General features: G+C 48.0%; 2 protein-coding genes and 1 pseudogene across 2 annotated transcripts; all 3 read right to left on the minus strand.

Moving 5' to 3' along the window:
* Positions 1 to 2,460: 2,460 nt before the first annotated feature.
* LOC131998759 (cathepsin G-like) lies at positions 2,461 to 5,318 on the minus strand. The gene is made up of 5 exons (XM_059371232.1): positions 5,211 to 5,318; positions 4,192 to 4,330; positions 3,572 to 3,707; positions 3,145 to 3,399; positions 2,461 to 2,727 (listed from the first exon to the last, which is right to left on the minus strand). The coding sequence occupies exons 1-5, from the start codon at positions 5,263 to 5,265 to the stop codon at positions 2,539 to 2,541; spliced, it is 774 nt and encodes a 257-aa protein (XP_059227215.1). The 5' UTR covers positions 5,266 to 5,318; the 3' UTR covers positions 2,461 to 2,538.
* An 8,293-nt stretch (positions 5,319 to 13,611) lies between these two features.
* Positions 13,612 to 17,151, minus strand: LOC131998760 (granzyme H-like). The gene is made up of 5 exons (XM_059371234.1): positions 16,916 to 17,151; positions 15,432 to 15,579; positions 14,771 to 14,900; positions 14,311 to 14,568; positions 13,612 to 13,877 (listed from the first exon to the last, which is right to left on the minus strand). Exons 1-5 carry the CDS (start codon positions 16,968 to 16,970, stop codon positions 13,734 to 13,736), a joined length of 735 nt encoding a protein of 244 aa, XP_059227217.1. The 5' UTR covers positions 16,971 to 17,151; the 3' UTR covers positions 13,612 to 13,733.
* A 1,330-nt stretch (positions 17,152 to 18,481) lies between these two features.
* Positions 18,482 to 21,373, minus strand: LOC131999408 (mast cell protease 1A-like; annotated as a pseudogene).
* Between the last annotated feature and the right edge of the window lie 2,358 nt (positions 21,374 to 23,731).

A 23,731-nucleotide genomic window follows, 5' to 3' on the forward strand; every position in this document is an offset into this window, starting at 1 on the left:
TCTCCCTCTCAGCACCCGTGCTCTTTGGACCAGCTGTCTGGAGGTGAGTTGCACTTTCTGTCCAGGCTGGGAGGTCCCAGGTCCTTTGCATTCTGATCCCGTTTCTTCAGCATCTCTGTTGACGGCAGCGGTGAGAGAAGTCGCTTCTCGAAGAACCCCAGTCTCGTCAGCCTAAACATCCTCTCAACAATATCCCTATTCTCCGTCTAACTTTCTGTACCTGTCCAACTTTCTCTTGGGGCATCTTCCTTTCCCCAGATGCACTCAGACGTCATTATCAAAGTCACCAGCCCTCCCCTCTGCAACTCTGCTGTAGTTAGTGTCCAGTTATAGTTAGTGAATTGCCAGGGTCTAGTTTCTCCTGACTCTTATGTTCTGCCCTGGGAGTGGAGGCAACAGGTCTCTGTAGGCAGCAAGTCTGCAGGAGCTATTGGTTTGGGAGAGAAGTTTCTGGTGAGGTTTCTGTCTGAGCTCCTCATCATTTTATGGCTTTTTGGTTAAGTCAGGAGGGCCTGTAATACTGAGTCTGCACCTGAAGAAGGAAAGTGGGAGGAACTGAGTCCTTTTGCACTAGTTTTCAGTGTGAAAAATACTTTCTTACCAAAGTTCTGCTGCTGAGGTTTACTTAATAGGGAAGAGTATGGACTTATGGGTGGGGTGGGGGATGAGCTCCCTCATTGGCTCATTGGGAATTGTCTTCTGGAGGTGAACACTGTGAGTTCTGTAGAAATCTTCCCAGCAGGGCAGCTGGAGGCAAAGTGAAGGGCTCCCTTGGAAGTGCTGACTGGTGAAAAAGACCTGGAGGTGAGTTGGGTCTGCCCTGATGTTTCCTTGGCACTGAGTCCAGAGTGGTGCTGTGGGGCTCTAAGTAAATGTGACAGAGAGGAAGGGCTGAATGGACTCTTCCATCGCTCTCCCCTCCCCATTCTCCACCACCAAGTATTCTTCCTATTTGCCAACTCAAACACTTAATAATAAGACTGTTATCCCCAGAGCAGGCAAAGAATAGGTAATTCCTATGGGTAGATGGTAGCAAGTGTAGGGAGTGCCTAAGTATTGTCAAAGACGTAACATTGATTAAAAGTTTGTTGATACACGGCTTACACGGAATATCATAGGCAAATGACTTTCTGATAAAAAAATAGCCATACAATAATGATTACATTTACCGAAGTGTTTTTATATATAGCCAGTTAGACTTGGTAAAATATGTGTTCAATGACTATTCCATTTAAGATTATGGAAACTGCAAAAGTTTCAGATGGTATACATCACACTGTAAGAAGTAATTAGCATTTCGATGGATGTAACAAACCCTCCCAGATGATTCTGTACAGTTATCTTAAGAAGGTGTTTAAAGTATGGTTTAAATTTTGTGACTTTAGTATAATCTTTTATTTGAATATAATATTGATATAATAGTCATGGGCTAATTTTTAGGGTACAAGTCATTTTAGTCAACATTTTGTGTGGAGTTTTGTATAACTTTAGAGTCTAATCAAAAATAAGAAAATGAGAGCAGCGGTCTGTACTCTGGTGGGGGTTGGTGTGGCTTTAGGGTTTAAGAGAAGAACACTGGCTCTGGGTAAGCGCTTGGCTTGCCTGCATCTCTTGGCCATTGTAAATAGTGATGCCATGAATGTGAGTGTTTGGTAGCTATTTTTAAGCAAGCAAATCTTAATTTTTTTACGTGTATAGTTTCATTTTTTTGCATTTATTTGTTTATTTATAAAAAGATTTTATTTATTTGAGAGGGAGAGAGAGAGATGGACCAGGGGGATGGCCAGAGGGAGAGGGAGAAGCAGATTCCCCGCTGAGCAGGAACGCAGGGGTTCAGGGCCCGGGGCTCTATCCTAACACTTTGAGATCATGACCCAAGCTGAAGGCAGCCATTTAACCACCGACTGAGCCACCAAGGCACCCAGTGTTTTGAATGTAGGTATCTTATGTATTTGAGGTTTGTTTTGGCTTTTAGTGTGAGGAATAGGTCTAATTTTATCTCTAACCGCACCCCCCACCCCCGTAACAATCTGGTTGTTTTAATACCATCTATTAAAAGTTCATTGTTTCCCAGCGATTTGCCACCTTTATCAAATATTAAATTGAGCTTTGCATGCAACTTCAATTTTGTCCCTTCGGTCTGCCTGTCCTGTACATAGCACCGGGATACGATTTCAGAGTTTATTTTAATATCTAGTAGGGGACTCTCCTTTAGGGTGGAGGGTAGAGAGCTTTGCCCAGGGCAGAGAGATGTCTTTCCATCTTTCTCCAAGGCGGTGGGGGGAGGAGAAATGGGGGACTGGATGGCTTGGAGAAGGGAAGAAGCTCCTTGGGTCCCCATGATGTTGTGGGAGGGGTTAATTGGTCCTGGGGAAGAACCTCATTTTCCTGGAGAAGCTTAGACTGTTCTGGCACGTGTTTTTTTGTGCTCCGAAGGACATTCAATGAACACAAGAGAAATCCGTTCTTTCCACTCTAGACATGGACATTTATTAAGGCTCTGACACCCTCCCTGGAGCCACCCCAGGGCAGAGTCACTCAAAGCGTGGGGGGCTGGTCTGAGGGGCTGGTCTGGCACTGCTGTTTGAGGCGTCTCATTGTTCTGTTAACCCAGGGCATGAAGCTTGCAATCCTGGTGAAGACAGCTGGAGGAGACCCTCTCCTATCTCCATAGGAGACAATGCCCTGGGCCACACCGTTACACACCAGGGGGCCTCCGGAGTCACCCTGTGGACACAAAGATAAAGAGACCCTAAGCAGGGCCTCCCTGCTGCTCCCTCTGGCTCTCAGAGGGAGGGCAGTGGAGGTATGGAAGTTAGCCTTCTGGATCATTCCATGGCTGGGCTTCAGGCCTTCTCACTCTCACTCAGCCCATGTCAACATGGGCTTCTCACTCAGCCCATGTCAACGTACCTTCCCCTTCTGCAGGAAAACCCTGCACATATATATGTTGTGTACCCGGTGCTCCTCCCGTTGCCACCCCCGCCCCCACCTGATTGATGGGAGAAGCCCCTGCCTCATTCTGCTCTGACACCACCAGACGGGGCAGGGGGTGTGGGGTTAGTGGGGCTGTAGCTTGTTCCTACTGCCCAGCCTGCCCAGACCCCGGTGACAGGCAGTGTTGGCAGATGCCCATGGCCTTACCAAGAAGGCGGACTTCCTCTGCATTGGGTTGCCCACACAAATTTGTGTTTGGCTGTCGTAGAAAGTGAAGCGATTGGAGCACCTTGAATCCCTCTGCACGGTTAGCTGCACCTCGTGAAGTCTGTTTGTTCCCCTGTTCAGGCCCAGCAGGCCCCAGCCTGCCACAGTGCACCTGGCCCCGGGTCTCACCCTGGCCCTCGCACGAGGCAGAGTCACTGACCGCACAGCAGACGTCCGTCTCATTCTCCTTGCCAGCTGCGGGGAGGAGGGTAGCCGCTCAGGGACTGTTTGTGCTCCTAGGCCCACAGTCTATCCCCATCCTGGGACTCGGCCCCTGCTTCCTCCCCAGAATCCCAGGATGGCGAAGCTCCCAGCACTGGGTGCCGACTGGCTGGGCAGGAGAACCAGAGGGTGGGGTGGGCGGTACCTGCAGTAACATGATGTCATTCCTGTTGGTCTGGGGATCATAGTTAGGGTGGCGGATGGCTCTGAGAGTCCCCGTGCGCTGCTGGGTCCGTTCCTGTCTCTGGATGTTGTGGGCCCCCAGGGTGACAGTGATAGTTCTGCAAAGGAGAGGTAGCCTAGAGGTAAGTGTGAGCCTCAGGAGCTCTGGACCCCAGGTTCTGCAGGGCAGGTGGACCCACCAAGGTGGTAAAACTGCAGCTGAGGGAGTTGAGTGGACGGGGATGGGGGCGGGGGCGCAGTTTTCAGGGCCCCAGCCCTCTGTGCTTCTCCTCAGCCCTGAGCTTGGGGTGGTGGGAGCACCCAGTGACTGCATTTTGCTTCCCCTGGAATAAGTTGAGAAATAGCCGAAATAACTATTTTGAACCCCAGCATGTGCCTTTATCTCCTCCTGGTCTTTTTGATCATGTCCTCCTTTTCTCTGCATTCGCCCCGGCCTGTTCTCTGCCCCCAAAGTCCCACTGGTCTCTTTTTCACTCCTTCATGGCTGGAGCCCTGCTTTCCCACGGCTGGCCTGTGGCTCCCATGGGTCCACAGTCCTGGCTCTCTGCCCCCCACCCCCCGCCCCTGCCCCCAGCTGCTCACCTTCCCCAGCAGTGAGCTGCTGTCAGCACGAAGTCATTTCTCACCAGGAAACCCCCGCAAACTTTGAGCCCATCGATTTGGAGATATGCCATGTAGGGGTGGGAATGAGGCCTGGCCTCTCGGCCTCCGATGATCTCCCCTGGAAGGAAGCATTTGGCACTTACCTCTGCACTTGCGGAACCCATACTGTGGGCACCAGAGTGGTGGCTGCAGAAAGGCTGGCTGATGGGAAAGGGGAGAGATGATGCAGGGGAAGGAGGAGCTGGGGGTGAGAGCTGGGTCTCCAGGGCACCACACTTCGGAGAAGCCTCTTGCATTCTGCAGGAAGCACGGCTGGCTTCCCGTCCCAGACCTTAGTGCCCTCCCAGCTCTCCAGAGAGCAGCACCACTCTCTTCCGAAGTTCCCTGGGACATTTTTCCTCGGGGAGAGTCTCAGGTCCTTCCAAGGCCTGCTCAGGGCCCGCTCAAGACCAGCATGGGTCTGTTTTTCCAGTATCTAGACAAGAGCTGATGGTAGTTCCTGTGCTGTTGGTTAGGCTCGGAGTGGTGGGCAGCAGGATGAATTTAGAGAGCACGTTGATCTCACATGTACTATGTGCTGGGGCAATTCCAAGGGTTTTATTTATTTATACATTTAAAAAAACTTTTAAAAAATATTTTACTTATTTATTTGGCAGACAGATATTGCAAGTAGGCACAGAGGCAGGCCGAGAGAGAGAGGGGGAAGCAGTTTCCCCACCGAGCAGAGAGCCGGATATGGGGCTCGATCCCAGGACCATGAGATCATAACTTGTAGAGGCTTTAACCCACTGAGCCACCCAGGCGCCCCCCAAGAGTTTTAGAAAGTATACTAACTTAAGTCTTGTAGAACTCTAGGAGGTATGCATTGGTATCATTCCTAATTTATAAATGAGGAATCTGGGCAGCTGTGAATTCAAATAACTTGCCCGACGATACAGAGTGAGGAGGTGTCTAGGTGGTCTGGCTCCAGGTTCCTAGGAAAGGGGACAGTCACTCACCTGCCCCAGTCCCAGGGGGTAGGAGAAAGGCCATCAGGAGCAGGAGCAGTGGCATCTTCTTGGGAAGGCTGCCCCAGGCAGGTGTTGCGGGTGCTCCCTCCTGCCTGACTTGTAGCCCCCAAGAGAGGAAGGAAGTCTGGGGGGCGGGAGGAGGGCTCGAGAACAGTTCCATGCTTCTGCTGGCATGATAGGTTTCATCACCCGAGGCTGCCCAGGAGGCTTGCCCACCAACTGCCAGTGATCTGGGGGGAAGAGAGTAGTCTGAGCCAACGCCGTAGCTGAGTCGGTGCTGGCAGCCTAAGTGGGAACCTGGGGCAATTGGGAAGGGGCTTGGGGTGCCCGGTCTCAGAACCCTAAACCCACCAAATTCGATAATACCCCAACAATGCGTGAAAGCTGGTAGCTGCCCGTCTCCCCCATTTCCAACCTCTCCAGGGTAGAGCCTCAATCCTTTGGATCTTCAGAGTTCCTCTAAATAAAGGCACGTTTCCTAGATTGCTTATTTAATTTATACCTTAGTGAGGGATGGACATGGGTGAATGAAAGACAGGTGTGCGGTGAGGGAGGGATGTGTTGAAGACACCAGGAATACGTCGGAGGAGGCCAAAGAGGGAGGAAGAAGCCTGCCTGTCTTGACCCTCTGGCCCCCTGCTGATACCTTAGCTGCTCCCAGTTCTTTCTAGAAGTTGTGAAGGCCGATTGAGCAGCTCTTCTGAGTGGGTGCAGGGCATTGCCAGGGAAGGAAAAAGGGAAGAACAAGATTCTGCTGCTGATAATTACTTTCACAGGACAATTGAGCCCCCAACAAACACTCAGTGAAAATTATGACACAGTTGAAGATTTCTATTTTCCTGCTTCTTTTTTTTTTTTTAATTTAAAAGATTTTATTTATTTATTTGACAGAGAGAGACACAGTGAGAGGGAACACAAGTAGGGGGAGTGGGAGAGGGAGAAGCAGGCTTCCCGCTGGGCAGGGAGCCGGATATGGGGTTCGATCCCGGGACCCTAGGATCATGACCTGTCTTGGGATCATGACTGGATCCGAAGGTAGGCGCTTAACGACTGAGCCACCCAGGCGGCCCTATTTTCCTGCTTGCTACTCAAGATGAGGGCTTTTGTGTCCCAGAAGGTTCCCTGCGCACAGAAAAGACCGTGGCTAAAGGAAAAGCAGCTAAGATCCTTTTTATCCATGATATGAGTCCAATCCCCATTCTCTGCCCCAGGGGCTTCTGAGAAGGAAATGCACGCTTGCTGGGCTGTCTATAATCCATAAAGAACCACCTATAATACATAAAGGACATGCACACCACGTGGAGATTAAGACATCACAGATCACTGTAGAGTAACACAGACACCCTCAGAAATACTTAGAAGACTCTGTGGGTGCACAGAAAAAACATTGTAATATGGTATAATTTTTTCAAAAATGTCAGAATTAAAAAGTAATACAATTCTTAAACTTTTACGGCTATGAGAGCCCCATTTGAAAATCTTATGGAAATGAAGACCCCTCTCCTTGTATAGAGAGATGCATGATTTTCACAGCTGCAAAGAACTTAATCCCTTCTCTGATACATGTTTAATGATGGCAACCTCATGAAATTTCTTTATGCGTCTGAAAGGTAATATGTAGAAAAAAGAGAAAATAATATAATGGTTTTATTAGTGCCTTAGCATTGGGGTAATTTTAATTTATTGTTACTTAACTTTTTCAACACTTTGTTTTAAAACCATTAGTCTTAACTTTTTTTTAAAGATTTTATTTATTTGAGAGACAGTGTAAGTAGGAGGGGCGGGGGAGGGCGAGATGGAGGGGCTCAGTACAGAGTTTGCTAAAATTTTTCTCTCCCTCTCTCTGTCTCTCCCAGCAGCACCTGTATAGGCTTTCTCTCTCAAAAATAAATAAAACTTAAAAAAAAAAAAAGTCACAGTGGTAAGTTAATTCTGGGGTTGGAGGGCAGAGAGGGCATTTTTACAGGGAAGAGACACATGTGGGGTTTCTGAAATTTGGCCTTGTTGTTTAAGTTTTGAGTACTTTTCATGTGTGTCTATTTTGCAATAAAATTTTTTGAAAAGTCTGTTTGCCAGGGCTGGGGATTAGAGAGAGCATTTGGACAGTCTCTGTGGGAGATGGGAATGGAATGTGGGAGAACAAACAGGGGCACATATGTTTTTAATGTTTTTATTTTCTATTTTAATAAAAATTGTGATATTGGAACAAGGAAGACTGCGATACATTTCACAATATTCCTAGCTGGTTACATCTACTTTTGACTGTTTTATTACATTTCCGTCAGTTACAATAGTCTTCTCCTCTGGGATGTTGGGACATTAAAGTAGGATGTTTCCTACCTCCTCCCAGGCCCCGTATTCCACCCAAATGCAAAACCTCTGGGCCAGCCGTTGCCTGCTGAGACCAGGCCACTTCCCTCTTCATCCCTTTGATGCCACTCTGGTCAGGAACCAATCTGGTTGCTCTTGGCCTTGTCAGAGACCATTGTACTACTGAGGCATTCTGGACGTTCTCAGGGCCCCCTTAGTATCTCGTCGAGAAGGACACAGTGGAAGCTCCTTGGGAAGTTTCTGCTGATGAACTTGTGATTGTTCTGTGGAGTGCCAGTGTGAGGGGAAGTGATGTCTGCATTGTTGTCTTCCCACGTGCACATGTCTGCTGGGAGTGAGAACCTTTCTTGCCAAGAATTGGCCTGTCCGTGCTCCAGCAGGAAAGAACAAGTGACAAAGGAAATTCTAGGTGGACATGTCCCTGAGACTCTCTTCCCCCAATGCTTGGACCCTCCAACTCTTTAACAACAAGAGATCAGTAATGCCGATTCTGATATATTCACGGGTGAGATGCTATTCAGACATTAAATAGCATCATGTTTTAAAGACTGCTTGGTGGCACGGAGCACTTTGCACCATCTGATATTAAGTGGAAAAAGTAGAACGTGAAATGGTGTATACAGTTTGATACTGATTCTGTTAAAAAGGAGCAACAGCCATAGCAATCATTTTATGACTCTTATTTTCCCTTTAATTTTTTTATTTTCTTAAAGATTTCATTTATCCATTTGACACAGACAGAGATCACAAGTAGGCAGAGAGGCAGGCAGAGAGAGAGGAAGAAGCAGGCTCCCTGCTGAGCAGAGAGTCCGATGCGGGGCTCGATCCCAGGACCCTGAGGCCATGACCTGAGCCAAAGGCAGAGGCTTAACCCTCTGAGCCACCCAGGTGCCCCTTATTTTCCCTTTTATATTAGCCATTTTTTTTTTTCTATAATGGCCTTGCTTTAGTTTTATAGGCAGAACAAAATTTTGGGCCCATGATCTATACAAACATCAAACACTGTAAGAATTGTGGTAGAGGCAGGCTAGTGGTTTAGCAAAAGAATTTCCTTTTCTTCCGGAGGACCTGGGTGCACACCTTTGTGCAGGCTTACTTGATGGTAGGTGTGACTATGTGACTGTTGTAGCAAACGGGATATGAGTGGAGATGTTGTGGGTACTTTCCAGACGTGGCCTATCACGTGCTCCCATGTCTGACCATTCAGGTTCTTCCCCTGCCTAGATTTGACGCAGATAAATGCAGGGAGCTTGGAAGCCATCTTTAGGAGCCCGAGTGTGGACTCCTCAATCATGGGCACACATGTAATTTATGGTCCCATCTGGGACACTTGAGAATAATAGGAGGCACTACTCACCAGGAACATCCATTTTGGACTATTTGTGAGCAAGAAATAGGTTTCTGTTGTTTGTTAGTCACTGAACTGCTATTTTATTTGGTGGAACAGTTAAGGTTATCTTAATTAACACATGTACCAACTTGCTTAAGCCTACCTTTTCCTGACATTTGAGAGAGAGAGTGTGTGAGAGAGAGAGAGAGCATGAGAGAAGGGAGGGTCAGAGGGAGAAGTAGACACCCCGCTGAGCAGGGAGCCCAACATGGGGCTCCATTCTGGGGCACCGGGATCATGACTTACTTAATCGACTGAGCCACCCAGGTACCCCAAAATTGTTTTATTAATTATAAAATGTAATAACTGGATACATTACAAAATAGGAAGGAAAAAAAGTCAGCTTTAATCCTACCACTCAATTGACCACTGTTTTTTAAAGATTTTTATTTATTTTTTAAATTTCTTTTCAGTGTTCCAGAATTCATTATTAATGGACCACACCAGTACTCCATGCCATACGTGCCCTCATAATACCCACCACCAGGCTCACCCAGCCCCCCCACCCCCCTCCCCCCAGTTGACCACTGTTAACAGATGTAGTTCCACCTGTATTTTTTCAATATTTATGGAGGTATGATTATAATATATTTAGTTTTGAATCCTGTAGTTTTTATCCAACACAGACATCTCCCTCTGTTAGTGAATATCTGTTAATGAATTAATTAAATATCTGTTAATGAATATTGTTTTAAAATCTCATTTGTATTTAATAAACAGGTTTTTAAGTTATTTTTTAAAAAGATTTTATTTATTTATTTGACATAGATTACAAGTAGTCAGAGAGGCAGGCAGAGACAGAGGAGGAAGCAGGCCTCCTGCCAAGCAGAAGCTCTGACGCGGGGCCAGATCCCAGGACCCTGGGATCATGACCTGAGCCGAAGGCAGAGGCTTAACCCACTGAGCCACCCAGGCGCCCCTAAGTTATTTAAATAATATATAAAGTTGCAGAAAAATTAGGAAAATGGATATATAGGAAGAACAATTAAAGCCTAAAAGGAAAATATATGTATAAGCAAAAATTTGATTTTTTTTTTTTTTTTTGAGAATAGCATATACTGCTCTCATGTGCTTCTGATTTAGGTATACCTGGGAACATTCTTCCATGGGGCAAAATATAATTCTATTTCATAACTTTCAAGTTTCCATAGTGTACAATAGTAAATAATTTTTAAAAAACGAATTCCTGGGAGGGTATGGGCTATGGTGAGTGCTGTGAAATGTGTAAGCCTGATGATTCATAGACCTATACCCCTGGGGCAAGTATTACATTATATGTTAATAAAAATAATTTAAAAAATGACAAATACCCACATTAGTCCTGTACACTGGTGTTGTTTCTAAGATTTGACTTGTAATAAATCTATAAGGATTGACCTTGCCCAGTTTTCTCCATGCAGTTGATAGGTAGGTCAACGACTCGTTTGTTCTTCTTTTTGTTTTTTTCAAGAAACTTTGTGTATAAGGTGTGAAAATGCCATCTTCTCCATGTCCATACAGAATCTCAGTTGTTGTGAATTTTTCTCATAGAAGCAAAAAATTATTCTTTTGATTTGCACGAGTGAGCTTTTACTTTTTTCCAAATATTATTTTTTATAACTTTCCTATTAATGTTCTAAGCTTAGTTTGCTTTCTTTCATCTCCTTAGCCTAGTTTTCTAGAGCAGTGGATAATGTAAATGTCAACAGTTGCATAGCATATTCATGTAAATGTGCCACACTTTACCATTTCCCTTGTTTTTTATTTTATTTAAATTTTTTTCTTTTTATATTTTTAAATTTTTTTAAAGATTTATTTATTTGACACAGAGAGAGAGAGAAATCACAAGTAGGCAGAGAAGCAGGCAGAGGCGGGGGGAAAGCAGGCTCCCTGCCAAGCAGAGAGCCCGTTGTGGGCTCGATCCCAGAACCCTGAGACCATGAACTGAGTTGAAGGAAGAGGCTTAACCCACTGAACCACCCAGCTGCCCCTCCCTCGTTTTTTTAAAGATTTTATTTATTTATTTGTCAGAGAGGAGAGGGAGAGGCAGAGTGAGTGTGAGCAGGGGGAGCAACAGGCAGAGAGAAGCAGGCTCCCTGCTCAGCAGTGGGACTCGAGCCTGCCGTGGGACTTGATTCCAGGACCCTGGGATCACGACCTGAGCTGAAGGCAGATGCTTAACCACTGAACCACCCAGGCATCCCTCACAATTTTCCTATTTTGGCCATTCAAACCGATTCCAGTCGGAGGTTTATTGTTAAAGAATGGTGTGATGAATGAACACCTTTTGAATAACTTCCCTGCACACACACACACACACACTTAAACCTTATATAGAATGAAGTTCTGGAAATAAAACTCACAAAATCAAGAGACAGAAACAGGTGTGAACTGACTTGGAAATCATTTTGAGGAAATATCCACAGCAGCCCAGTCTTCATGACGCTCCTACGGTCATTGTAAGGTGGTAGTTTTTCTTCCTAGTGTGTATTATACTCCATCAAGTGCATGTATCAGGTGTGAGGCAAACACTGACTCATCAGGCTCTGTCCTTCAAGGCTACACACCTCTGCCTCTGGTGTGGATGTCCTTGGCCACTCTGTCACTGGCTCAGGCACATACCCTGGAGCTCCATGGAGCTCTTCAAGGTGCCTTTTGGAGGTCTCTACAATTCTTTGGTGTGCTGGGTTCTCCTAAGGGTGCTGTTTTTACTGCTGGGCCCAAAGTTGTCCCTTGGCTCATGCTCCCCCAACCCTTCGTTTGCTCACCTCCACACGTGCATTCAGTCTTAATCTACCCTGTGCAGCTGTTGGTGCTCTGAGCTCCAGGGAAGACTTGGCAGATGGATGGACACACAATCATGTGAGAAAAATTGGCTTTTATGTGCTTTTCACCTTATTTTTCAAGGGACAGGATTTTGCTTTTTCACATCCATGTGATTTATTTGTTATCCTTTTCAGTGAAATTCTTTCCCTTTTTGATGGTGGTCCCACTTGAGTCAGTGTTTGACCGGTTGTCCAGCTATTGTGAATTTACTGTGTTCTGTCATGTCCGACTCACTACTGGTGTCGTTTGAAGGATATAGGACTCCAGGTGCCTGGGGGCCTCAGTCATTTAAGCATCTGACTTTTGATTTTGGCTCAGGTCATGATCCCAGGGTCAGGCTCTGAGCTCCACAGGGAGTCTGCTTGAGATTCTCTCCGTCTCTCTCTTTCCCCGTCCTCCCAGCCCCACCACTGCCCCACTCATAACTATTAAAAAAAAAAAAGGATACAGGACCCTCAAATAAGTTTATCTGGTAATAGTTAACTATGTTGCACCTGAAATGTGGCATTTCAAGGGTTTGTGGACTGCACTTCATCTCTTCTACATGGGAAATAAAAATAAGGCTGTCCCTCCCTTCCTCACCTCAGGATGTGGCCTCTACCATGCATAGATTAGAAACTTCTTCCCATTTAAGATTGCCCTTCTGGAACCAAAGTCATGCATGTGGAAGTGTAATGTGCATTACAGATAAAATTCAGGGATTTCAGTTATTTTCAAGACAGGCTTTCTCATGGATCCTTCTGTTCCCTTCTTTTCCTTGCTTTCCCTTCCTTCTCTTCCCTTCCATTCCCTCTTCTTCCCTTCCTTTTTCTCCCCTCCCCTTCCCTTCCCTTCTATTATGTTCAGTTAGCCAACATATAGTACATCTCACGAATTCTAAATACAGATCCATTTGTGCCAAACCTGAACTTCTTGGTGGAAGGAGGTGGAAGGGGGAATTTAGGAGACATTTCTCACTATGTTTCCCCATGGCAGGCACAGAGCCCGTCAAGTGCCTGGCACAAACAGAGAGATCAACTTTTGATCTACGGATGGGATGGTCTGCAGCCTGGAGTGCTCTGGCTCACAAAGCTGCCATAACCCAGGTTGCCAGCAGAGGGAGCTGGAGTTCTGAGATCAGGCTAGGCTGAAAGGGGCTGAGGTTGTAGAGTGACTCCACTGGCCAGAGAGGCTAAGCCCCTGGGGGATGGGATGCTGGTTTGGAGGGAGGGACTCAGCCAGTCCTACCCTTTGGAAGGTGGGTCCCTCTGATGGGCATCGGTGGGGCATCGGTGGGCTGGCAACTCAGGTGTCAGGATGGAAAACAGAGGCTGTGTGGGATGGGCAACCAGGGAGGAAGGTTGACTAAATTCAGTGCTGGGCAAGGCATGGAAGGGAACCTGGGTGAGGCTGGGGGAGCTGCACACAGTCCTTGCTGTAGGAGAAACCTGCTTTCCTGTCCCCCACTCCCCTCCCCCGCAGAGAGAGAGAGAGCCCCTTGAAACAGGAAATGGGGTGCCCATGGCATGGTCCCCTGGCTGCTTGGAGTTACTCTCTTTCTACTGACCAAATTGTTGGGTTGGTGATGGTGGTTGGCTTAGAGAATTTAAGAAATTTCTAAGGCCCAGAGAGGATACTTTTCGGGGAGAGAAACTTTTCTATAATAAGAGTTTAGGCTGAACCTTTGCAGAGACCATAGCACCAAAGAGGTCTTACTGGGAAATTGATGAGAAACTAGGCAGCATAGGGGTTAGGGAGGGTGGGGGGTGGGGCGAGAAAGGAGGCAGCGAAGCCTGGAGTTGGCAACAGAAGACAGCCTGGGCAGTGTTGCTTCATACCCGAAGTGGTTCAGTGAATAAGTAAGACCTCAGTCGTATTCGCTTTAGAGATCCATTTATTATGGGCCTGCCATCCCTCCTCCCCCTCTCCCTCAGTCCCAAGGGATTCTTGCCTCTGACCCAGAAAAGATGGCCGAGCACAGAGGGGAGTCAATCTCATGCTTGCTGTTAGAGGCGCTTCATTGTTCTCTTTATCCAGGGCAGGAAGTGGGAGACCTTCATGAAGATCCCTGGAGGGGTCCCGTTCTGTTTTCCATAGGAGAAAATCCCCTGGACCATGTTGTTACACACGAGGGGGTCCCCGGAGTCCCCCTGTGGGCAGAGAGAGGAAGGACTGAGCTGGCTTCCCAGTGGTCCTGCCCTCTTCACTGCCCTGGGGATGGGGGTTCTGTGTTAGGGGCTGCATGGGATATTGGGCCCAGGGCAGGCCTTGTCCCCTCTCTCAGTCCTTGGGCTCTAGCCTGGTATTGACTGTTCTTTCCAGGGTCAAACTTTTCTCTCTAGTCCTAAGGGAACCTTGAATGTGTGTGTGTGTGTGTGTGGGGGGGTAATTCTACTACTGGATGATAAGTCCTTCCTCCCCTCCATCCTGACCCACTTAGGGGGGGACACCGAAGACTGGATTTGTGGACCCTGCTGCCCGGGCTCTCAGGCTGAGTCAGGAAGATAGGGCCACTCCCACACCCCAGTCTGCCCTAAATTTCTCTCTCCTGGGGCCTGTCTGGGTAGATGCTGGAAGCCTGACCTTGAAGGCGGTCTTCATCTCCTCCGGGTCTCCTACACAAATCTGGGTGGCCCCGCTGTAATAGCGAGGGAAGAGGGATGCACATGTCGCATCCTTCTGCACTTCCAGTGACACCTCCTGCAGAGTGGTTGCTAGGGTGGTCATCGAGACCCGCCCCCAGCCGGCCACACTGCACACCTGTCCAGGCCTCACCGGGTTCTTGCTCTCGGGCAGGCGGAGGGGCTTCACGGCTGCAGTCTGCTTGGCCTTTCTCTCCAGCTGATGGGAAGAGGCGAGACAGTCCAGCTTAGAAAATGGCCTTGGGGTCTGGATGCCCTGATGAGGCTGCACTGTCTTCTCTCTGCCCTGAGCCACAGGGACTGGTCAGGTGGCCAGGATAGAAGGAGGGAGGGGACAGGTCCCAGGGAGAGGAGGAACCAGTGGACCCAGGAGAGCAAGGGCAGCAGGGAGGTTTCCTTACTTTCAGCAACATGATGTCATTGGAGAAGTTCTTATAGTCTGGGTGGGGGATGGCTCTTTTCACGGGGATGACCTGCTGGGTCCTCTCCTTTTTCTCGATGTTGTGGGCCCCCAGAATGACCCTCATGGAGCTGCACAGACAGCAGAGTGGGGTGTGGGGGTATGGAGTCGTAGGATACAGACCAGGGGCTGTGAAGGGCAGGTGGCAGCCAGGGCAAGGCAGGGCTGAAGCCAAGGGGGAAATCGAGGTGACAAATGGGTCCTGGATCCACGTTTTTTCAACGACACTGAAGGTAGGGCTTCTTCGAGGTTTCTTTAGCCTTCAGGCAATATCATGAAATTACACTGAGTTTGCATTTTGGCTCTCGTGGATATTTCCATCCTCCACGGCTGCTTTTTTTTTTTTTTTTTTGCCTGGTGTGGTCCCTCTCTTCTCAGCTGTGCCACTTACTCTCGCATTGGACCCTCTGACCCCAAAGCTTACCTGTCCTACTTCTCAGGCTTTCATCACCCCAGCCATGCTTTCAGCTGGCTCCTCTGATGAGCTCTCATGGGCTTGAGTTACCAGGAGCCCCGGGTGCTTCCCTGGGCTGCAACCACTGGGGATAGGACAGGAGTCCCTGTTGGGATCTCAGATGTGTAGGCTGGCTGCTGCCCCTCACCTTCCCCGGCAGTGAGCAGCCGTTAGAACAAAGTACTTGTGCACGAGGACACTGCCACACCTCCTCTTCTTGCCGTTATCCAGAAACTGAAGAAATGCCATGTAGGGCCGGGAGTGGGGCTTAACCTCATGGCCCCCGATGATCTCCTCTGAAAGAAAAGGCTGGAAGATGCGGTTTCTGGGGGTGGCTGTGGTCAGGAGGGAAGGTTTAGGAAGGTAGTGATCAAGGGTGGGGTCTATAGCACCCTTGTGGACCCCAGCATCGGCAGTCCTCCCAGGTTCATGTAACAGGATGTTCTTTCTTGAACCTCGAGCCTCAGAACACCCCTGAGAAGGGATCATTACTTGTTCTCCACATTCCACTTCAGACACATGTATGGAGGAGATAAGATCTATCTTCAAGGTGCACCTGGGTGGCTCAGTTGGTTAAGCGACTGCCTTTGGCTCAGGTCATGATCTTGGAGTGCCAGGATGGAGTCCTGCCTCGGGCTCCCTGCTCAGCAGGGAGCCTTTTTCTCCCTCTGACCTACTCCCCTCTCATGCTTTCTTTCTGTCTCTCTGTCAAATAAATAAATAAAATCTTAAAAAAAAAAAAAAGATCTATCTTCAAAATGATGGAGTCCCAAAAGATCATGGACAGGACTCCCCTGATACCTTGCTTCTCAGTGAATCTTCTGGGTCTTTCTGAGCCTCTGCTAACATCCCAGGGTGTCATTTTCTAATAAACTACCTATGAGTTTGTGGAGTTGTATTTTCTTTAAAATTCTTATGTCCTAGGGGCTAGCACATGGTCTCAGTAGACATTTTTAGGTTGCACAAGGGAATGGCTATCAGTGACCTTTTGGCTGAGGTTGGGTGGAGTTAGTGCTGTTGGAATGCGAGGCCACAGGAGTCAGGGAGGGCACAGCCAAAGACAGTGAAGCAGCCGAGGGCCCTGCACAGGCAGGAGGAAGTGGTGCTGACAGTGGGCTCCACAGGCCTGGGGTAAAGCTTTGGGTATAGTCATCTAGCTGCTGCTGAGATCGACTGTACCCGGGCCCCTCTCCCAGGCAGGAGTGAGAGGGTGGAGAGCACTGGGAAATTTAACTGGTTCTTTAAGCTGGGTCCAGTGATACCTCCCACTACTGTAGCCAGTTTGTGTGAGCTTACCTTTCCTGGCTTAGATTCAGGGCTTTTAATTGCCTGTCTTTTGTAGCTTCATATCTTCTGCCAAATGCCTTTCTGTAAACAACTCACTTTCCAAGTGTTAAGAAGGAGGCTAACCCCTACTAACCCTTTTAGTGAGCACCCTTTCTGCCGGCCATCTTTGTTGAGCGTCTGTCTAGCATCGGACCTGTAGGTCTGAGTTCGGGGTAGGAGCTGGGGTTCAGAAAGGTTCTAGACTCAAATTGAGGACAATCCCTGACTGTGCTGGGCAGAAGGGTCAAGAGTACAGGGGGTTTTGTGGGATGGGTTCAGGTTTCTGGAATGGGTATGGTCACTCACCTGTCCCAGTCCCAAGGGGCAGAAGAAGGGCCAACAAAAGCAGGAGAGGCTGCATCTTCCCTGAAGGTCTGCCCACCTCAGAGCTGCTGATCTTTCTTCCTTCCAGATACAGAGCCCTTAGGGGAGTGTTAGAAGGGTGGCTCACTGATTTAAGCCTCTTCAACTTCTGTGTCTCTACGGCTGGGTGTCATCATTTAAGGTGGTTTGTTGAAATTCTCTGGCTTGGGTTAGGTGAGAATGGTGCAGCTATCACACTTGCACTGCCACAGCTGAGTCATAAGGTGACAGCAAGAAGAAAGAACAAGAAAGTGAAGGCTGTGGCTCCTGCCAGCAGGAGGGCTGGTACCTCAGAAGCCCCTCAGTGACTGACTCAAGCATATTTCCATTTCTCATCTCTTGGCCCTTTTTCCATTTCTGAGGAAATCAGGAATAATTACTGAGCTAGCTAGGTCTGGGTATACCAGAGAGCTTGAGGTACCAATGGTCGTTTGGAGCAGACTAAGAATCTGTGGTAAGTGTACATTTTCCCACAGTCAAAACACACTCATCAACGGCAGGCATTCAGCCAACCACTTTTTCTTTTCAGCCTGCCTTTTCTGAGGTGGATGTTTTAAAAATGAGATTATTTTTTCTGAATACATTCTTTTGGAAGAGACTTAGAGGTTGAAAAATGGAAGAAAAAATTTACTCAATTAACTATAGGCTATAGGACACCTTTGAAACCATAAGATACCTTTTAAACACAACTTTTTATTGTAATGAACACACACATTCACACACACACACAGAGAGACACACACACACACACAGAGAAAGAGCATGGGGTGGGAAGAGGCTGGATCAGACCAAGATGGAAGAGTACTTTCAATGTTGTTTAGGACTGTGGGAAGATGGGCGTAAGGACACCAGATGCTGTGCTGGACTCTGGGACCACGGCAAGGCTGTGACTGGCACTTGGGCTAGGCCTGGGAGTACTGAAAGGCCCTCCCGAGAAACTCTTCCAAGCTCCCAAGTGGCCACTCTGGGGGAGGGAGTGCTGCATGGGGTGAATTACAGCTTTCCAGAATCTTCCCACCCATTTCTATTAGGATGAAGTGGCCCCCTATCCCAGAGCTTCTTAGGTGGTCCTTCCAGATGTAGATTCCTTTATGTTGCCATATTGGGGTAGGATGGGGTGGGGGTGTAGGTGTGGGATAAGGTAGGAAGGCAATATGGATGAGATAGGAGCATCCTCTAGGAGAGGGTCATTTTTCTTGGGGCAGTGTCTCCTTTTTCCTGATGGAGCTTACATTCAGCCTGGCAGGGGAAAGTGGTCCTGGGAGGTGTATTTGGAAGGAGCTGCATACCAAAGCAACATGACTTTTTGTTCTAGAGAAATGTGAACAGATGGTGGCTGGACACGCAGTAGGTAACTAACAAATGTTATGGTGAGTAAAAGAAGAGGATTTAATTTGAGTGGGGACATGGAAGTTTATGAAGCCTTGGCAACCTCCTCTCCACCCCCTTTCCCAGTGCAATTCTGGCCTCTGCCCCAGAGAAGATAGACAGATTGATCCTGGGTGTATCTCAGTCTGATCCCTGCAGGTTGAAGCATCTCACTGTTCTTTCTATCCCGTGCAAAAAGCTTGAGATCCTGGTGTGGACACGTGGAGGTTCCCCATCTGTTTTTCTAAAGGAGACAATGCCCTGGCCGCGTTACACACGAGGGGGCCCCCGGAGTCTCCCTGTAGGGAGAGGGAGAGAGGACTGAGTTGGACTTTCTCTCGGTCCTGTCCTCCTTGCCACCCCTGGAGGTAGGTGGTTTCTGTTAGGGGACTGTGGGTGAGATCAGGGCCAGGGGAGGCCTTGTGGCCTCCCTTGGTCCTTGGGCTCCAGCCTGGCCCTGATACTCCCCTCCCTTTTCTCCCTCAGAAAGCCTCTGCCCATAAGTAGCTGTGGGACTATCTCTCACCACCCCCTACCCCCCAGGGAGATAGGACCAGAGACTGGATTGGATAGAAATGCTGAGGACATAGAAATAAAGCTAGTTATCACTGTGCCTTCTCCTCAAAACTTGGCTGTCTCAGGGCTGGGCATGGGTAGTGCTGGGGATCTCACCTTAAAAGAAGACTTCTTCTTTTTTGGGTTCCCCACACACACTTGGGTTGTGCCGTTGTAGAGTTTTTATAGCATGAGATGCATTGCTTGTTCCTCTGGACTTCAAGCTCTACCTCATGCAGTTTCCAGGCCCTGAGGTGCTGTTCATGCTGAGGCGTCCCCAGCCAGCCACACTGCACACCATCCCTGGCCACACCTGTGCACTCCTTTTGGGCAGCCTGGGAGGGGGCTAACATGGGCAGTCAGGTGGGCTTTTTCCAGCTGAATGCAGAGGAAAGGAATTCTAATCTACCAATGGCTCACAAAGACTCCAGGGACAGTCATGGGGCAGCCCTCCTCATAGCCCCAGGACAAGTGAAAATGTCATACTGGGAATGAGGGACAGGAATGACATCACAGGGGATGCAAAATCCCCAGGAATAAAGAGTGCAAGAAACAGTGGATCAAGGGCCCTACCTGCAGTAACATGATGTCGTTGAAGACATATTTAGGATTATAGTCTGAGTGGTGGATGGCTTTTCTCACTGGAATGACCTGCTGGGTTCTCTCCTGCTCCTTGATGTTGTGGGACCCCAGGATGACCCTGATGGAGCTGTACAGAGAGTGAGTAGGAGGTGGGGGGGATCACAGGAAGTATAGCCCAAAGGCCATGGATGAAATGGGACAGCTCAGGGCAGGGCAAGACGGGGATGGAGAGGAATTCTAGGTGATGGGGCCCCAGGGCTGAGCATTTGTGAACCCCCTGCTTCTTGACAGCCTAGGCTGGGTGGCAGTTCTTGGAAGAGGGATCCTTATATGGAGTTAACTAAAGGGTGGGCTTCCAGGCACTGCTTCTTACCTCCCCTTGCAGTGAGCTGCTGTTAGCATAAAGTCCTCATGTCCCAGGAACCCCCCACAGGTCTTATTTGGATTCTAGATCTGGAGAAATGCCATGAAGGGACGAGAATGAGGTTTGGCTTCATGGCTCCGATTATTTTCCCTGAAAGAAATCGTTTACCCTGCCTGCTGTGCTCATGGAGCCAAAGGCTGGAGAAGGAGAGATGGGTATGAACTAAAACAGGTGGGAAGGAGTTGGGGTTGCAGAGAGTAGGGTCTGTAGTAGGTAACAGCAACCGAGAAGGGTTCCTCAGGCAGCATTCCTGGCTTACCAAATGACCCACAAGACTCAGATTCTCCCTCTAACAAAGAGAAGAGCAGTTCTTGTTTCTTAATTCCTGCAGTGGACACATATGGTGGCAGATGGAATTTGCATTTGGAAGAAACAGTGAAGTCCCCATATATCCCAGAAAATCCTTTCTATGATATCTGGGTCCACTATCCCCTTTTGTTTCCCAGACTTTACTGAGCTGCTCCTTATTTGTAATGTTTGGAACATGAACTCAAAATGCTCATGTTTATGTTTTGAGTTGTGTTTGATCTTCATGAGAGCCTGACACGTATTAGCTGGCCAGGAAGTGTCTTAGCTGCATGAAAGAATGACTCCCATTCAGCCTTTGGGGGAGTGCCGGTTGTGGTGCCAAGTACCAGTAAATATGGGGCCTGCCAAAGCCATTGTACCCACTGTGGCTGAAAAATTACCAAACCTAAGTATTAAGGGGACCAGGATGCCACCATCTCTGAGACCAGCTGGGTCCTTGGCTCCTTCCTTGGGCAGCATAAGAATGACAAAACTTGGAGAAGTGGGTGGAGATTGAAGATAGATTTTAAGACATTGAGTTAGAAAGTTAGTGGGCCTACTTAAGCAAAGGACTCTTGGTTTGGACCCTTGGTTTCAGCTCAGGTCATGATCTCAGGGTGGTGACATCAAGGCCCAAATGGGGCCCTGCGCTCAGTGTGGAGTCTGATTAAGTTTCTCTCTCCTCTGCCCCTCGCTCCCATCAACATGCTCTCTCTCTCTCAAAAAACAAAACAAAACAAAAAACAAAGTTAGTGGGACTAGCTTTGATTACAGAAGCCAGCCCCTTTCTCCAAAATACCTGTTCCTGGGGGATTAATTATTTCTCATTCCTACCTTCCAACTCTTCTAGATGCCTTTGTATACGAACCCAATTTCCAGATGACAAGGGTAGGACCTACAGTCTCCCTGCCCCCGCCCTCCGGGGAATAGAGTTCTGACCTGTCATTCATGCTGAGTGTTTATCCTGCTTCAGATTTGCCCATCTTGGAGGGAGGTTGGCAGATCTGATGTGGGATCAAAAATCAGCAGGACCAGGATGTGCCTGAGTGGAGCATCTGAGCAGGGCTGTGCCACAGTTGGATGAGGCTGGGCCTCTGTTGAGGAGGGCGGGGGGCAGACAGTCACTCACCTGCCTCAACCTTGGGAGCCAGAAGAAAGGCCACAAGGAGTAGAAGCAGCTGCATTTTCCCAGGAAGGCTGCCCAGATTGGAGCTGCAGTACTTCCTCCTAGTCCTCTAACCACTGTGTTCCTCTCTGGTGTTGTAGTCTTTATCACATAAGGCTCTGTCTGAGTGCCTCCTATCGCTGTCTGATCAAGTCCAGGCCCGAGTGAAACAATTTATCAGTCACCACATCAGCGCTGGCAGCTTTTGACCACACCAGCAGAGAATAGGAACCACAGACTATGGGTGGGGTGGTTAAAGATGTCGCATCCGTGAGTAGTAGGGCCCTGAGTTGCAGTAATCTGAGCCTCTTGATGATACACCCAAGAACATTTTCTATTCCTGGGCTCTCTGTAGACTATCAGGATAATCCTTCATTGAGTTGCCTTTTCTTGAGACTCGGGGGTATTGGAGGTGAGATCCTTTGCTTCTGGTGGAGGAGTCAAAATCACCAACGATCTGATAAGGATGGTGAGGGCCACAGTTGGAGGGATGGATTGAATGAATGGTGTGGGAGTAATGTTGAAGAGGGCTTGCTTCACTTACTGAAGAATTGAGTGGTTTAAAACAACAGCAATGATACCACCACCACCACCACCACCACCATGACCATTTATCTTTCCCACGAATCTGCAAGTTGTGGATAGCTCTCCTCTGCTCCTCTTGGTGTCAGGGAAGACTTGAAGCCTGGAGACTGGAATCACCTGAAGTCTCACTCACCCATGCGCAGTGGTTGATGCTCGTCTTCTGGGCCCATCATTTCTTCTTTGTGAGGTCCTCTCATGCAGTCCCTGCATGGGATTGTTTAATCTTCCTCATAACATGATGGTTGGCTTCCCCAGAGTGAGCGTATCCCCCAAATCAAGCCAGACAGAAGCTGTGTTCTTTTTATTACCTAGTCTTTGAAGTCATATGGCATTGCATTCTATTATATATATTCCATTGCTTGGAGCAATCAAAAACCTCCATCCAGGTTAAAAAGGAAGGGGCCTTGACCCCACTTCTGAGTGGGAGAAGTGTTTCAGTCATGTGGGAAGAGCCTGTGGGATGGGAGACATATAGTGGCAACCACAGCAGAGGACAATCTGCCATACTGCTTTAGCTGTAGGTAGAGTTGGTCAGAGGACTTGAAACCAGTGACTGGTTTAAACTGAGGTCATAGCCTGTGGATAGGGTGAGGTTTGCTCTGTTATGACCAAACATATTGAGAATGGAAGAGGTTTAACTGTCTCTCAAAAGTTATTCTCATTAATGAGCTACAGATACCATGTGAAGTGGGAATGGAGGCCAGGGAGCTAGAACAATATCCTCACACCACTGTCTGGGGAACTATATTTCTCATATCCCTGTACCATTTCCTAAACAAGTTATTCTGATAGTCTCCCTGCAATAGATAAAGATGGGAGTCATGTGAAAATATTGTCCCTTCTGAACATCTTGATCCGCACTGTCTTAAGAAGCAATGAAGCCAATATCGACTCTGGCAGGGTGGGGAGTCACAGTGAACTGGAGGGTGGCGACGCAAACCTGTGTGAGGTGAGGAAGGTGCCTACAGCAGGCCTCCTATGTGGACACTCTCCTTATCCCACATGGGCTTGGATGCCCTGCACTGGGCAGCCCAATTTAGGATGGCAGAATAAATGTGAGGTGAGAAGGGCAGCCCAGTTCAGGAAGCGGACACCCAAGTGGTGTGAGGTGGATGTTCATATCAGGGGCTGGGCTACTGGCTGGTATTGGAGCTCAAGCAGGGAGACGGAGCCTCCACTGAGTTGGCAGTCTGGTGCAATTCATCAGAGCAGGTTGAGGAGGGTGAGGTAGACATTGGCACAAAAAGACTGTTTTTAAATTTAAACAGAATTCTCCATGGGCAGGTCTTTTTTTTTTTGGGATTGGTGTTTCAGGGTATACTTATTTTACATTATAATTTTACTTACATCTTATCTATGTCTTTAAATTTAAGATGTCTCTCTTGTAAACAGCACAAAATTCAGTCTTGCATTTCTTATCTAGATTAATAATCTCTGCCCTTTAATTAGAGTTTAATCTGTTTACATTTAATAGAGCTGCTGATAGAATTGATTGAAGAATGTCTTATTGGGATTTGATTTGTATTTGTGTGATTTCTTCTTTGTTCCTTTGTCCTTCTTTTCCTGCCCTATTTTGTTGTTTTCCATTTTGTCTTTTAAAAAAAAATTTCATTTATATACTTGACAGAGATACAGTGAGACAGGGAACACAAGCAGGGGGAGAGGGAGAAGGAGAAACAGGCTTCCTGCTGAGCAGGGAGCTGGACACAGGATTTGATCCCGGGATCCTGGCATCATGACCTGAGCTGAAGGCAGACACTTAGTGACTGAGCCCCCCAGGCACCCGTTTTGT

Source organism: Mustela nigripes, chromosome 13 (assembly GCF_022355385.1).
Source record: "Mustela nigripes isolate SB6536 chromosome 13, MUSNIG.SB6536, whole genome shotgun sequence".
Classification (NCBI taxonomy): domain Eukaryota; kingdom Metazoa; phylum Chordata; class Mammalia; order Carnivora; family Mustelidae; genus Mustela; species Mustela nigripes.

What these genes read in the sequence shown, in the direction of transcription:
- LOC131998759 (XM_059371232.1), bottom strand. Translation starts at nt 5,265, where the DNA reads ATGCCACTGCTCCTGCTCCTGATGGCCTTTCTCCTACCCCCTGGGACT. An exon ending in ACCCCCTGGGACTGGGGCAG is followed by an intron (nt 4,331 to 5,210) that starts GTGAGTGACTGT and finishes GCTTCCTTCCAG; the next exon opens with GGGAGATCATCGGAGGCCGA. An exon ending in GCAGCTCACTGCTGGGGAAG is followed by an intron (nt 3,708 to 4,191) that starts GTGAGCAGCTGG and finishes TCTCCTTTGCAG; the next exon opens with AACTATCACTGTCACCCTGG.
- LOC131998760 (XM_059371234.1), bottom strand. Translation starts at nt 16,970, where the DNA reads ATGCAGCCTCTCCTGCTTTTGTTGGCCCTTCTTCTGCCCCTTGGGACT. An exon ending in GCCCCTTGGGACTGGGACAG is followed by an intron (nt 15,580 to 16,915) that starts GTGAGTGACCAT and finishes CTTTTCTTTCAG; the next exon opens with AGGAGATCATCGGGGGCCAT. An exon ending in ATGACATCATGTTGCTGAAA is followed by an intron (nt 14,569 to 14,770) that starts GTAAGGAAACCT and finishes TCTTCCCATCAG; the next exon opens with CTGGAGAGAAAGGCCAAGCA.